Source organism: Nicotiana tabacum, chromosome 21, assembly GCF_000715075.1.
Source record: "Nicotiana tabacum cultivar K326 chromosome 21, ASM71507v2, whole genome shotgun sequence".
Taxonomy (NCBI): Eukaryota; Viridiplantae; Streptophyta; class Magnoliopsida; order Solanales; family Solanaceae; genus Nicotiana; species Nicotiana tabacum.
In genome coordinates, this window is record NC_134100.1 from 69,595,536 (window position 1) to 69,612,180 (window position 16,645).

General features: G+C 38.0%; 1 protein-coding gene across 3 annotated transcripts; it reads left to right on the plus strand.

Annotated features, from left to right (window-relative positions):
* The first annotated feature begins 11,216 nt into the window (after positions 1 to 11,216).
* LOC107796120 (protein METABOLIC NETWORK MODULATOR 1) lies at positions 11,217 to 16,417 on the plus strand. 3 transcript variants are annotated; one of them, XM_075241551.1, is made up of 3 exons: positions 11,217 to 11,461; positions 14,706 to 15,818; positions 15,903 to 16,417. In XM_075241551.1, the coding sequence occupies exons 2-3, from the start codon at positions 14,766 to 14,768 to the stop codon at positions 15,915 to 15,917; spliced, it is 1,068 nt and encodes a 355-aa protein (XP_075097652.1). In that variant the 5' UTR covers positions 11,217 to 11,461; positions 14,706 to 14,765; the 3' UTR covers positions 15,918 to 16,417. The 3 variants fall into 3 exon arrangements, with proteins under 3 accessions (XP_075097652.1, XP_075097651.1, XP_016474338.1); XM_075241550.1 differs by having other exon boundaries at positions 15,908 to 16,417; XM_016618852.2 differs by having other exon boundaries at positions 11,219 to 11,461; positions 15,899 to 16,417.
* Positions 16,418 to 16,645: the final 228 nt, after the last annotated feature.

Consider the following 16,645-nt stretch of genomic DNA (forward strand, 5'->3'; position numbering starts at 1 on the left):
GTCCACCATATTAAGCGATAGAAGATTAACCTTAGACTCATCAACCCCAACGGTAACCACACAAGTCTGATACACACGATCCACAATAATAGAATCACAAACAGGTGTAGATACATGAACATGAATATCAATGGAACCACGAGGCATATCCAAACAAGGAGAAACACAAAAATAAGTAGACCCCGGATCAACCAACATAGAAGCATCTCTATGATAGACAGAAACCATACATGTAATCACTGCATCTGAGCCCATCGCCTTGAGTCTACTCAAAGAATCATAGCACCGAGCCTAACCACCACTAGTCGAAGCTCTTCCAACCTGGCCCCCTTCTCTAAGGAGACCTCTAGTTGCACTTCCTCCACTCTAGCTGTTTGGGCAAGTGGTGGGGCAACTAGTGCCAAAATTTCTAGCTAAGAAAACTGTGCCCCTGACAAACCAGGGGCAATGCCTCCTCATGTGGACAAGCTCTCCACACTTATGACGACCTCTAGTTGACAGATACTGATGGAACAAAATCTTCCCCTGGTGGTTTGAATACCCACTGGAGAACCCTGAATAGACAGAGCATGGTATGAATTTGCTGGGAGGGTTGAAAGATGATGGAGCAGGAGTATTGAAAAAAGGTCGAGACGCTACTCCACAGGCCACATGCGGTGTAGAATGTGTTGTCCTACCATGATGCCTCTGCTAAAATGACCCTTATCTCTAGATGAGGTACCACTGAAGCTACCAGAACGACGATGCCTCTTGTCTCTCTCGATAACCTCTCATCCCTGACTACGAATACGCTCGATCCTCCTATCTATCTTCATAGCCTGGTGGACAGTAGTCCCAATCCCCGACTCCCAAGCCATAGAAATCCTAATGCCATAGTTCAAACCCTCAATGAATCACCTCACCCTCTCAACTTCGGTGGGGATCAAAATAGCAACATAATGAGACAAATTTGTGAATCCCGCCTCATACTCGTTCACGATCAAGCGATCCTACTGAAGTCTCTCAAACTGGCCCCTCAACTCATCCTCATAGTGTGTGGGATATACCTCTCAAGGAACAACTACGAGAACTGAGCTCAAGTAAGTAGAGGTGAACCTGCTAATCTGCCCAGCTCATAAGTCTACCACCATCTCCGGGCAGCTCCTCTAAACTGAAGAGTAGTGAAGTCCACCCTATTGGACTCTACTAAGCCTAAATTGTGAAGCATCTGGTGGCATCTGTCAAGAAAATCCTGGCATCCTCTGAAACACCGCCCTCAAAGTGTGGAGGAAACAACCTCTGAAACCTCTCTAATCTCTTTTGCTACTTGGCAAACATGACAGGTAAAATGTCAAGCCTAACTGATGCAGTAGGCTGCTCGAGAGTACTAGTGATAGGTGTCTGAACTCCCTCTCTAGATTAAGATGTGGCTAGGGCCACTAAAACCACTACACCCTGAGCCAAAGCATCAATAAAACTGACCATCTTGGCCATGGCATTCTGGAATACAAGTGCAGTAAAAAAGCCATCTAGGTGTTGTGTAGAAGCTGGGGCCTCAATCTGATCAGCAACAAATTGATCCATATACGGATCAACTGATACTGCCCGAACATGCTCCTAGGCTATAGCGGGTACTCTGCCCCTGGCCTTCACTATGCAACCCCGGTGGGTGCTCTGTCCCAACCTTGATCCCTACCCCTCGTGGCTATAGATGGAGGTACTACCTCTCTATCACCGGTTACTGCCAAAGCATACATTCTCACCATCTATGAGAGAGTAGAAAAGAAAATTTAGGCTCATACAATAATTAATGCATGACATAGAATCAAGAAAATGAAAGTTTTTCTAAATCTCAATAGCCTCTCGTAGATAGATACTGACATATCAGTATCGATCAACAAGACTCTACTAGGCCTACCGTGACTTATGAGACCCTTTAAACCTAGAGCTCTGATACCAACTTGTCACAATCCAAAATCTCACCCGTCGTGATGGTGCCTAATCCACTCTCTAGGCAAGCCAACTCTCACATCAATAACAAAATTCAATTATTAAGTCGTTAACTGATTAATAGAGAAAAAATGGAATAAGTCATTACTCAAATATCAAATTTGCATAAATCTTAGTCAGGGTCTACATGACCACAACTGTCTTACAACTCTTCTCAAAACCCGGATGTCACAACTAGTCATATGCATCTAACAAAAATACAAGAATCTCAATCTGAATACGAAGTTTGACCGGAAATGCAACTACAAAAATAGATGCAAAGAGTAGGGAAGGGAGGACTCTATGTGCTACTGATCAAATCAAGTAAGCAGCTCACCACGAACTCCTAATAGCACTCCTACTCCGTTGGGTGTATGCCATCAAAGCTAGCCTCAGAACCTGCACAAAAAATATGCAAAAGTGTAGGATGCGTATAAAACACGGTACTCAATAAGTATCAAATATAGCCTCAAAGAAGAAGTGGCGAGAGGTTAATAGTCGAACCTACTATCATCTCAATAATCATAAGAGGCAAGAACAATATATGAAATAAAGCATGATATCATCAATCGAGTCTACCAACAATAACACAATAATGTTGATATATGAGCATGTTTATCAAATAGGAGATAACACACAATATTAGGTATCTCAAATCTTTCACAATCAGGATATGAGGCAATCAACAATCAATAATCATAAGAGATACTACATGAGTCTACGATACCAATGCAAGCTCAAAACCCAATACCAATCCTCTGCACGAATCCACAAAACTGATACAGATCGAGTGTCCAAATCAACACCAATCTGAATCTCTAGCACTCACAGGGCCCAAGGTAATATGGGTAATCACCTGACTCCGGAGGGACAATACCAATTCAAGCATTGTTGCAGTATGCAACTCGATCCACTAATAAATAATATCACATTGCAGTGTTCAACCCAATCCACAAATATTTTCGTGGAAGCATGTCACCCAATCCACACATTTACCCATGGCGGCGTGCCCTCGATCCACAAATAATATTGTTGCAGCTTGCAACTCGATGCACAACAATCTCATCAATAATCAATATCCTCTCATAATGTTTGTAGTGCCAAAACTTTATCTTTTCGCAATATTCAACTCTCAAACTCATAGATGTATGCATATGAGACAATATAATCAAAGGCACAAAATTATAATAATAGAAAGGTGGATAAAAGCACAAATGACTAAAAGATGGCTATGAAAAATAATGTAATCCAATTCATCTCAACAATCTATTTTTGTCGTTCAATAGTTTTATCATAATATTTAACATGGGCGAAATAAGCCATTTAACCATCAATGCATCATAAGTACGTGAATACGGCTCGACAAGAAAGCTCAATATGGCAAGTAATCATTTATGCCCAATTTCATCAGTTATAAATCTACACATGCTTTTAAGCCACAAGTACGAGCCATCACGTAGTCATAGAATCAATAAAACATTAATAATAAGCTCATATAGTCCAAACAAGGCATAAACATAAGCCAAACATTTATCGGATATGGTCATAATCTAGCTATCCATATACACTCGTCACCTCGTATATACGTGGCTCCAAAACTGGGCAACAAATAGCAAATAGGTCATCTATGGGAAAAATTTCCTCTTACAAGGATAGACAAAAGACTTACATCCACCTAATTGTCCTCAACCTTCAAAAATAACTTCCCCTCTCAAATCAACCTTCGAATGAGCCGAATCTAGTCAAACACAACTCAATAATATCAAATAAAGCCATAAGAATCAATTCCAAACAATAAAGTTTTAATCTTTAATCAAATCTTCAAAAGTCAACTTGGACCCACATGATCAAAATGCGAGTTAAGGGGTAGATCCCGACTACCCACAATCTCACGAGTATATAATATGATTAGTTTTTAAAACTGAGTCCAAATCAACTCTCACATCTCCAATTTACACTCTCCAAAATGGTAGTCAAAACCCCCTACTTTATCTTTCAAATTCCATAATCTATGTGTAATAATCCATGGGAAAACAAGATCTATTATCAAGATCAAGTATAAATCACTTACCCTCTTGCCTTGTGGGAAAATTCCCTTCAAAAATCGCCCATCTCCAAGTCTAGGGTTCAAAATATGAGAGAATGAGCTAAAATACCGATATTAGAACTTAAAATAGTCTTCCAGCACTACCATTCGCCATAGCGACATGCCCCTTGCGACCACGAAGGCCAAACTTAGCTACTGCCTCAAAAGCCTCTTCGCGAACGCGACATTAACCTTGCGAACGTGATGCACTGACGCCCCAAACCTACGCGAAAGTGAGCCCCTTCCCGCGATCGTGAAGGACAACCTCCAGCCAACTTCCAGCCTGCCTCACTACTACGCGAACACGACACACAAAGCGCGAATGCGATGACCAACTACCACAACCCATCGTGAACATGACCACGAGCTCGCGAACGCGAAGAACAAAATTAGCCTGATCAAAAATCCTTCTCCGCGATCGCGAGACTTGCTCTGCGATTGCGAAGAACATCAGTCACCAGCAAAAATCTGCAACATAAAACATATTCCGGGTGGTCTAGCAAATACCCAATCCACCTGAGACCCCGCCTAATCATACCAGAAAGTCCATAAACATTATCCGGACCTATCCAAAACTTCCAAACACATACGAGACCAGCATATCTATGAATCGAAGATCAAACCACAAATTGAACTTCTCTTAAGTTCAAGAACTTCCAAACTTCCAACCACGCTTCTGATTCAAGCCTAACCAATCTGGATTACATCCAAACTTAGCACACAAGTTTCAAATGATAAAACGAACCTATTACAAGTCCCGAAATCACAATCCAAATCCGATATCATCAAAGTCAACTCCCGGTCAAACTTATAAACTCTCCAAACCTTCAAATTGTCAACTTTCGGCAAAAAGGCCAAAACATTCTAGGAACCTTCACATCCAAATCTGAATGCATGCCTAAGTCCAAAATTATCATAAGAACCTATTGGAACCATCAAGTTACCAATCCGAGGTCGTTTACACAAAAGTCAAACCATGGTCAACTCTACAAATTAAGCTTCAAACAATGGAACTAAGCATTCCAATTCACTCGTAAACCATCCCGAAACCAAACCAACCAACTCCGCAAGTCACAAAATAACAATCAAGCATACGAGAAGCATCAAATAAAGAAATGGGGCTCAAATACATAAAACGACTGGCCAGTCGTTACAGTAATATAGGAGTCCTAAAATAAATAGAAAATATTGCATATGTATAGGAAAATATCGAGACTTCTCTGAAGGGCAAAGTTTTTTCTTTTATTGAGTAATTAGACAAATAGGATCAATAATCATTATTTCAAAAACTTATAGTATTGTTTTCTTAAACGTTTCTTTTATAACAATTCAAACATAATTTTCATATAAAATTTATGTATTTTTTTTAAAAAAAATTATAATTATTAAGATGAGGTAGTACTTACTCTAAAGACTAGTAAATTGAAATAAGGGAGAAGAAAAGAATTGAAACAAAGGAGTAAGAAATACGAGCTGTTATAAAATAAAGACAGTAAAGTAAAGACAAGTATAGAGAGAAACTGATATATTATTCAAACTTCACATAATGAACTGAAAACTCCTCTATTTATAGAAGAAAGGAAGCTGTTGTGTAAGCTGCTTGTAAGCTGCTACTCTAAGTTGTTATGCCAGATATAGATAATCTTCTACCATGGGTAAGATTTATCCACAACGGAGTACCGAAAGGATAAGCTTCTTCAGGAGGCTTATTTTCAATAGAGTACTAAATAGATAAACATATTTACGGCGGAGTCTCATATGGATAAGCTTCTTCAGGAAGCTTATTTACAAAGGAGTACTAAATGAACATCCATAATATAATATATTTATAATACTCCCCCTTGGATATTCATTAAAAGATAATGTGCTTCATTAAAACCTTACTAGGAAAAAACTCTGTGGGAAAAAAATCTTAGTGAAGGAAAAAGAGTACACATATTTAGTAATACACATTGCTAGCTGCCTCATTAAAAACCTTATAAGGAAAACCCTGTGGGGAAAAACCTTAGTAAGGAAAAAAGAGTACATCACGTATTTTACTCCCCCTGATGAAAACCTTGTTTTAAATATTTAAGTCTCCGCATTCCAATCTTGTATACCATCTTCTCAAAAGTTGAAGTTGGTAAAGATTTAGTGAATAAATCTGTTGGATTGTCACTTGAACGGATTTGTTGCACATCAATGCCACCATTTTTCTGAAGATCGTGTGTGTAGAATAATTTTGGTGAAATGTGCTTCGTTCTATCTCCTTTTATAAATCCCCCCTTCAATTGGGCTATGCATGCAACATTGTCTTTGTATAAAATTGTGGGTCTTTTCTCACATTCCAAACTATATTTTTCTCGAATAAAATGAATTATTGATCTCAACCATACGCATTCCCTACTTGTTTCATGAATAGCCATCATTTCAGCATGATTTGAAGAAGTAGCAACAATAGATTGCTTTGTGGAGTGCCATGATATGATAGTACCTCCACATGTAAACACGTACCCGGTTTGAGATCTAGCTTTAGGGGGATCAGATAAATAACCTGCATTTGCATAACCAACAAGATCTGCACTATCTTTGTTAGCATAAAACAAACCCATATCAAGAGTTCCCTTTAAATATCGCAATATATGCTTAATCCCGTTCCAATGTCTCTGTGTAGGAGAAGAACTATATCTTGCAAGTAAATTAATAGAAAATGCTATGTCAGGCCTTGTAGCATTAGCAAGATACATTAGTGCACCAATTGCACTGAGATAGGGTACTTCGGGACCAAGGAGTTCCTCATCCTCTTCTGGAGGTCGGAACAAATCTTTATCCACTTCAAGTGGTCGAACAACCATTGGTGTACTCAATGGGTGCGCTTTGTCCATATAAAAGCATTTTAATACCCTTTCTGTATAGGCAGATTGATGGATAAAGATCCCGTCTGCTAAATGTTCAATTTGCAGACCAAGACAAAGTTTTGTCTTTCCAAGATCTTTCATCTCAAATTCTTTCTTAAGATATTCAATTGCCTTTTGGAGCTCTTCTGGAGTTCCAACAAGATTTATGTCATCAACATAAACAGCAAGTATAACAAATTTTGAAGCCATTTTCTTTATAAAAATACATGGACAAATAACATCATTTATGTAACCCTCTTTCAGCAAATATTCACTGAGGCGATTATACCACATGCGCCCAGATTGTTTTAAACCGTACAAAAATCTTTGTAATTTGATTGAGTACATTTCCCTAGATTTTGAATATGCTTCAGGCATTTTAAATCCTTCAGGGATTTTCATGTAAATCTCATTATCAAGTGACCCGTACAGATAAGCTGTAACCATATCCATTAGATGTATTTCAAGCCTTTCATGTAAGGCTAAACTGATGAGATATCGAAATGTTATGGCATCCATAATGAGTGAATATGTTTCTTCATAATCGACTCCAGGTCGTTGTGAGAATCCTTGTGCAACAAGGCGAGCCTTGTATTTTTCAACTTCATTTTTATCATTTCTTTTTAGCACAAAAATCCATTTATGACCAACTGGCTTTATACCAGCATGTGTTTGGACTACTGGTCTAAAGACCTCTCTTTTAGCAAGTGACCTCAATTCCGATTGAATTGACTCTTGCCATTTTGGCCAATCAGTTCTTTGTCGACATTCTTCGACAGATCGGGGTTCAAGATTCTCACTATCTTGCATAATGTTAAGTGCAACATTATATGCAAAAAATATTATCCACCACTATTTCAGATCGATTTAAATTAATCTCATCACCAGTAGAGCTTATTAAAAGTTCATCACTCACTTGAGTCTCGGGTTCATTGATTTCTTCATGAATCTCAAAACTAATCAGATCTTGGGTCTCTTCAGGAGATCCCTTCATAATATCATTTTGATAATTTGTCGATTTTCTTTTTCTAGGATTTCGATCCTTAGAACCCAAAGGTCTACCACGCTTCAGGCGTGCTTTAGGTTCACTAGCTTTCATGCTAGTAGATGGTCCTGCTGGGACATCAATTCGGATATGCACATTCTCTGCAGGGATATACGACTTAGTTATCCTTTTCAAATCAGTAAATGCGTCTGGCATTTGATTTGCTATATTCTGTAAATGGATGATCTTCTGGACCTCCTGATTACATATAGGGGTACGTGGATCAAAGTGAGATAATGATGAAACTTTCCACACAATTTCTCTTTTGATTTCCTTTTTCTCTCCACCTAATTGTGGGAAATTTGTTTCATCAAATCGACAATCTGCAAATTGAGCAGTAAATAAATCTCCCGTCAATGGTTCAAGATAGCGAATAATAGAGGGTGATTCAAACCCAATATATATTTTTAACTTTCTTTGGGGGCCCATCTTACTGCACTGTGGTGGTGCTACTGGCACATATACAGCACATCCAAAAATTCGTAGATGGACAATATTTGGTTCATGACCAAAAACTAATTATGACGGAGAATATTTATTATAATATGTTGGTCTGAGACGGATAAGTGATGCTGTGTGCAAGATAGCATGGCCCCAAACAGTAGTGGGCAATTTTATTTTCATAAGTAGTGGTCTTGCTATCAATTGCAGTCGTTTAATAAATGACTCTGCAAGGCCATTTTGAGTATGAACATAAGCTACATGATGTTCAACTTTTATTCCAGCTGATAAACAGTAATTATCAAAAGCTTGAGATGAGAATTCTCCAACATTATCAAAGCGAATAGCCTTTATAGGATAATCTGGGAATTGTGCCCTTAATCGAATTATTTGGGCTAATAACTTTACAAACACCAGGTTGCGAGATGATAGTAGGCACACATGAGACCATCTTGAAGATGCATCTATTAGGACCATAAAATATCTAAACAGCCCACTTGATGGGTGAATAGGTCAACATATATCCCAATGTATACGTTCTAAAAAGGCAGGGGACTCAATGCCAACCTTCATTGGTGATGGTCTAGTGATCATTTTGCCTTGATAACAAACATCGCAAGAAAATTCATCATTTGTAAGAATCTTCAGGTTCTTTAATGGATGCCCACTCGAATTTTCAGTAATTCGTCTCATCATTATTGATCCAGAATGTCCCAAACGGCCATGCCAAAGCACAAAAGTATTTGAATCAGTAAACTTTCGGTTTACGATAGAGTGTGCTTCAACTGTACTAATCTTTGAATAGTATAAGCCAGAAGATAAGGTTGGTAACTTTTTTACAATGCATTTCTGGCCAGAAATATTCTTTGTAATACAAAGATATTCCACGTTCATTTCATCTATTATCTCAACATGATATCCATTTCGATGGATATCTATAAAACTCAACAAGTTTCTTCGGGACTTGGAGGAGAACAATGCATTGTCGATAATAAGTTTTGTTCCCTTAGACAAAAATACAGTAGCTCTTCCGGAGCCTTCAATCAAACTTATATTACCAGAAATTGTAGAAACATTTGCTTTTTCCTTATGCAAATAAGAAAAGTATTTCTGATCTTTGAATATGGCATGAGTTGTTCCACTATCAATTACACAAATATCTTCGTGATTGGTCTTTGATCCAAACATAATTTGAGGATTATCCATATTCTTCAAAATGACATAAACAAAATAAATATGATAGTAAACATCATTTTCAAAGCATAACTTTTATTTATGTACAACAATTACATAACTATACTATCTACTACAAACAACAAAAATTAAAATATTTATATTTCTACAGATTTACTACCGATCACATGACATGTTTCTTCTTCCGGGAGTGCAAAATAATCAGTTACATCCAAATGCATGAAGTCTAAATTATCTTCAGAAATAAAATTTGCTTCAGTATTTTTCTTTGTCTTCTTTAGGGAGGCTTGATACAGCTTTACTAGGTGCTTTGGCATACGACATGTACGTGACCAGTGCCTTTTTCCTCCACATCTATAGCATGCATTTTCTGGCTTTGCTGCTTACACCGCTTCATGCTTTTGTTCCTTCCTTTTTCACTGCTGGTGGTGAGTAGGGTTCTTTGGTGCATTGTTATTACCACGATTAGAGTTTTCTCCCCGACCACGGTCATGACAACGACTGGGGCCACGTCCTCTTCTACGCTTAGCTTGGTGGAAGTTCGTCTCATTCACTTCATGGAATGGACAAGAACCAATAGGTCGGCTTTCATAGTTTTTCATTAATAGCCCATTATGTTGCTCGGCTACAAGAAGATGTGAGATAAGTTCAGAATACTTTTTGAATTCCATCTCTCGATATTGTTGCTGCAGGAGCATATTCAAGGCATAAAAAGTAGTGAAAGTTTTCTCCAACATATCATGATCAGTAATATTATCACCACATAGTTTCAATTGGGAAATAATTCTGAACATAGCAGAATTATACTCACTGATAGATTTAAAATCTTGTAGCCTTAGATGAGTCCAATCATAACGTGCCTGTGAAAGAACTACCATCTTCAGGTGGTCATATCTATCTTTTAAATTATTCCACAGTATGACTGGATCTTTAACAGTAAGATATTCCATTTTCAGGCCCTCATCAAGGTGATGGCGTAGGAATATCATTGCTTTGGCACAGTCTTGGTTTGATGCCTGATTTTTATCTTTGATGGTGTCTGCCAGACCCATCGCATCAAGATGAATTTCGGCATCAAGCACCCAAGACATGTAGCTTTTTGCCCGATATATCCAGGGCTACAAACTCAAGTTTAGAAAGATTTGACATTATTTAGAAAAAGAAAGTTCGTACCTCTGATACTTTCAAAGTATTTTCTCGAGATGGCAGAGTCTCGTGCTGATAACGTGTTATAAAATAAAGACAGTAAAGTAAAGACAAGTATAGAGAGAAACTGATATATTATTCAAACTTCAAACTTATGTACATAATGAACTGAAAACTCCTCTATTTATAGAAGAAAGGAAGCTGTTGTGTAAGCTGCTACTCTAAGCTGTTGTGCCAGATATAGATAATCTTCTAACATGAGTAATATTTATCCATAACGGAGTACCGAAAGTATAAGCTTCTTCAGGAGACTTATTTCCAATAGAGTACTAAATAGATAAATATATTTACAGCGGAGTCGTGATAAGCTTATTTATAACGTAATACTAAATGAACATAATACATAATATAATAATATTTATAACACGAGCGTCTTTCTTCTTTCTTTCTTATTTTCTTTTCCTCTCTCTTTGCTCACATTCCAAAGGTAAAAATATTCATTAATGCCCTGTTAAAAGCAATCCCTCCTCTCCCGCACTCTAATTCTGCAGAACAGTAAATTAATTCTCCTAATTATCTTCTCTTATTCTTCCTCTCCCTCTTTGCTAATTAACAAAGTCTAGGGTTTAAAAATTCAGTACGAAGTACTACTTGCTTATCTCCATTTCTTGAGTCCTCCCTCTTCTCGCAGTGGTACAAATCGAGGTATGGTCTTTTCTTTTCTTTTCTTCTTTTTTTTTTTTTTTTTTAAATTTGGGTCTATTTAACTTCCATGTTCTTACTATTTAGTAGTTTGCTTAAGTCATTATGTGCTTTAGTTTCGATTTTTTTTTTCGGTTGAAACCGTTAGATTTTATTTTAAATTGCTTTAACTATTGAACTTTCTATTTTTATTGTATTTTGCTTGTTTTGACATTCAGCATAAAAGCTAACGGTAGTGATTGTAGCTTGATGTACATACACCAGTAAACTAGAATCATGTGTTTAGCTACTTATTTTCTTGTACACCGTAGCTAAAAGAACAGATCTTTTTCAGCATTTCATAAGTAGTTATGCTGCTTCTGAAAGAACAGACCTTTCTTTCAAGATCAACAGAATCACCGAAAGATGATAGAGAAGTACTATTTTCACTCTTCACAGTGATGAAAGCTCAGATTAAGTGTGTTTTTCCTGGTTTGTAGAGAAATTCTTAGTTTTAGGATCTGATCCCAGGACTTTGGATAATATGGGGTATGTGGATAGGGTGCATGTTACCCTGCTACTGACAAAGAGCTTAGTATTTATGTGGGAGTAGGTTATTTGTGTGGGAGCTTAGTATACTCCCTCAAGGTTTGAACATGTGGGCTAGCTGGGGTTGGGCAGGTTAATTTACCGGGGATTTCATGGTTATTAAAAAAGATTATAACTTCTATTCATAAAAAAAAAAAAAAAGCAAAAAACTTTTGGGAACTAATGCAAACAATGAAAAAAAATAAAGCTATTGGAGACTCAACATTATACATTTTATAAGTCCAATGTTTTGAGTGAAGAAGAGCTTTTATTGGTCTTCCCTAGTAAGTCCAGGTTTGCCGTATGCTTACTGTGCCTTGTCTTATAAAATTCAGATGAGGAGTTTTCGGATGAGTTCATATAATAATGTAAGTGAAAGCTCTCAAGTAAGTTTGCTTTCACTACACTTGTAAAATGCTTATAATAGTTTAATTCTAGGTATTCAGCTCCACTTGTGAATCAGTAGGTGTACCTTGCTATAATTCATCAGAAAAGCATATATCGGAAACAACCTCTCTGCCTTTTTAAAGGTAGGGGTAAGGTCTGCGTACACACTACCCTCCCCCGACGCCACTTGTGGGATTACACTGGGTTTGTTGTTGGTGTTGTTGCATCAGAAAAGCATATAAAAAGTTAAGAATTGGCAAAAGTGGTGTCTGTATTTTCTGCGCAAATCATGTCATAGTAAGCTTTCCATCAACAAACTTATTATTCATCTCTTCTGCTTTAGAAGAGATTATTATTTTAGTGTCTTGTTAGACCTCTTACTTGATGGTTTAGGACCGCATGCATATTTGGCTCATCCTTTTGCATTGGAGAGGACACTTGTTTTTTTATTCTTCCTAAAAAATACAGGCACCATCATTGAAACTTGAAAGATGGCCTGGCTGTCATCTTCTATTTTTCTTGCTTGTTGGTTCAAGAACCTCGGGTGTACCATTTTCCTTTTGCATTATTTGATAATTTATTTCCACGGCTTAGGCCTTATGGGATGTCAATCGTGTAGTTTGCTGTTCATCATTGGATTTAGATTAAGAAGTATTTTCCAATATTAATTTGCTTCAATAATCATAATCCAAATTCCATATTCGTATGCAAATGCTATATATCCCTATTGATGAATAGTGAATCTGATTAAACATATTATGGAAAGAACACCTTGTGGTACACTCCATACAATCGGTTGCCATTTGAATATCCCAATAGTTCCTACAGGCTACAGCTTCATGAGGATCAAGCTACACAATAAAACCATGCTTGTCAACTTGTATAAGGAAAAGCCGCTTGAGCTTGTGCAGAAGTGATTTTCTCTTTACACTCGGCATATCCAATTCTTTTCTTGATTGATCGCTTATCACATTTGTTCATATCTATTGCTCATTATAGTTATGTTATCCCCCCTAGCAAGTTAGTCTCACACGTACCTAATTCTCCTGATTAGGAAAGGTTTGTTTCACTAGGCAGCATTATGAGGTGTCTTGAATCTTTTTTGGTGTGTCTTGAATTACACATCTCAAAATGTTCTCAGCTCTGAGCTGGATAAAGTAGTTGGGTCTGCATTCAGGCTGCATTCATTTGTTGCTCCAGGTGGATAAGGATTCAGATATGCTTCCTTGCAGTAGAATTTTCTATTTTTTTAAATTGTTTTGCCTCTTTTTGCAATCGTTATTTGTACTACTCTACCTTATGGCACTATAAGAAAACTGATGGGAGATAGTCCTTCTCAAAAAAAAAAAAAAAAAAAAAAAACTCATGGAGATAGGACAAAAATTTCCTGCCAGACAACTTTGTTACTTTCTGTTCAAGCAATAACCCACTATAAAAAACAAAACTTTGCAAGGGAAAAAAGGGAGGTGGTGGGAGTGGAAGACAGAAAGAGGCAGTGTGTGAGGGAGAACTGACTCGTCTACTCTATGTGGTGAAAGTGTCATTTTGGTATATGTGACTAACCACTGTATGAGAATGAGAGTTGCGGTATTTCTCAATAAATGGAGTGGTGTTTGAGGTGTTGCATATATTCTTATCTTGTGAAGAAAGGATATAACTGTTCCACAAATTTGAATGATTAGATAAATCTGTTGGATGTTTAGTGACACTCTGATAGTAGGTGTATTGTTTCGCCCACAACTCCCCACAATTCCTTTTACCCAAATCAACTGAGTCCTACTTAGCCTGGGTAAGCTAGGATTATATTGACCATAAAGCTATAAATTGTTGTCTCTCCTTGTAAACTTAATCTTCTATTCATACGCTTTAGAGAATTGTGATATTAGGCTTATTTCAAGATGTTGGTGCCAATATTATTCTCTTTTTAATGTTCTAAACATGTTTCTTTTCCAATCGCTCTTTTTGGGGGACTCTTCTACACATGTTTACATGTAAAAAAAGCTTAACTCCAATTTCTTCTTTGTGCCAGTTAACTATTACAGCCATAGTTTTAACTTATCATTTTTGGAACACTTTACCGACCTGCTTTTGCTCAACTTTAGCTTGGAATCATGCAGTTCCTTGTGTATTGTGTCCTCCTTCCGAATGAATTGTTCACCTTTTTTCCCCAAGTGGTTCCGTATTGAAAAGAAGGGATACTTTAGGTCATTTTAATCTTGCCAAGTCAGTCGGATGTCACATCTTTAATCTTAATAATTATTCCGAGTCAAAATAAGAAGCTGATCTTTTCCAGGAAGGTACTACACAAGACTCTACCAGGAAGGAATTCAGATACTCAGTGGCATTTTCTGAAATGAGTGAAGCTATTCAAGGGAACAGCTCCTATACCGCAGTAACTCTTCCTGTGAAGAGAGGGCGGGGTCGCCCGCGCAAGGATCACAACCTAAAGCGTGTAAAAACTGTTCAATTTCCACCAGGGTTTGAACAAGTAAAAGCAAACCAACCCCGGCAAGTAGATACAGTTAATGTTGCAAATGATGGGATGATAGGTCGGGCCGTTACAGGTGTCGTTGAAGCTGCATTTGATGCTGGTTATTTGCTCAGTGTTCGGATTGGCGACTCCAATACAAATTTCAGGGGTGTTGTCTTTAGGCCAGGGCATTTTGATCCTGTTACAGCAGAAAATGACGTAGCACCACATGTTCAGATGATAAAGAGGAATGAAATTCATCTACCCATTAGAAACCAAGTTCAGGTACATGGCCATGATCGGTCTTTAAAGAGCGCTCAGCTGACTGTATTACCTCCAACAACAGCTCCTTTTGTCCCTTCAGTGGGTGCCCGCGGCGCAGTTGTTCCTGTTGTCCTTCAACCTGTCAATCCGACCAATGGATTGCCACCTACTATGCAAGCTCCTCCAACTTCATCCCAAGCTGCTTATATGGGAGCTCTGACGGAGAGAGGTGTGCAGAATGTTGCGCCTTTGGCTACGCTTCCACCTGATGGATCACAAACCACTAGTAAGGTAACTCAAGTCAGCATCCAAGAAGCAATGGTGACTGGGCATAATGGAGATGGTTCCTTTGGCGAGGGAGCAACATTGGTGCAACAGAAAGAGGTTAAGCCAATTGTATCAAACAACATAGGTAAACCTGTTGAAGTGACCAAGGGGATTCAAGGTTCTCCTTTATCACCAGATACGATCACTAAAGGTTATGAGGCCTCTCGTAAGTTGTCAGCAGCAGGAAACTTGAGTGTTGTCCCTGAACGAGACATTGGTGACATGAATGAGCTTCCCTCGATGGAACCAAGTGACGTGGTAAATTCCCCTCTTCCTACCCAGGCTACATCTGTTCCAAAACCATTGATGAGTTATGGGATTGGCAGGATGACAGAGCTTTTACAGGTAAAATAGAATAACTTGCACTGTTCGTTTTAAATTCTGGAATATTGTACGTAAATCCTGAAAGAATTTCCTGATTGAAGGCAGTGCAGGAAAATATGATGGAGAACCAGGAGCTTCGTGCTGGGGGATCAGCCATTGGCCTTGGCGAAAAGTTTGTTAGAACGCCAAGTTCAAGAACTGATGGTAACAATGAATCAAGTGTTCAGTAAGGGAGACGACCCTGAATCTAATCTCTGATATCACAGATCCCCTAGCCAGATCGACCTTTATAGCACATACAGATATGATGTAGTTCAACTGCTTCTGAAGTTGTACCTCATCTCCGTGGAATAACACATTTTGGGCGCAAAAAAGGCCAAAATTTGGGAAGTGTTGGCAGTTGAGAAAGCGGCTTGGCTAGCATGTTTAGGTCCTGCTGTAGTTATTTTGTTAATTCGTTTAGACAAATTTTAGATTTTCTTTAGGTGGTATGATGAACAAATTGTCTTAAATGCTAACTTTTTTCATGTTTGAGAACAGGCACTCCCAGCCCACATTTTGTTTGACCAAAAAAAATGTGTAGGATCAGAGAGGAAGATGGCCTTTCAATTTTATGTCAATTCTTTCCAAGGGTAGAAACTTACCATGGAACCCAGAAGCACATTTTGGAACTGTGTTCCCTTCTAAATATACTTATCTATTTAATGAATTTCTTAATACAAATAATGGATCTAGGCAAAAGGGTTAACCGAAACCCATACCCAATATTGTAGATCCGCCCCTGGCAGAAACAAAGAGTGAGAGGCTCCGACTCATTTCTTTTTCTTCCTTTCCTGTGTTGTGTCATT

Coding starts and splice junctions, on each gene's coding strand:
- LOC107796120 (XM_016618852.2), top strand. CDS start 14,766: ATGAGTGAAGCTATTCAAGGGAACAGCTCCTATACCGCAGTAACTCTT. Junction 15,819..15,898: donor GGATGACAGAGCTTTTACAG/GTAAAATAGAAT, acceptor TCCTGATTGAAG/GCAGTGCAGGAAAATATGAT.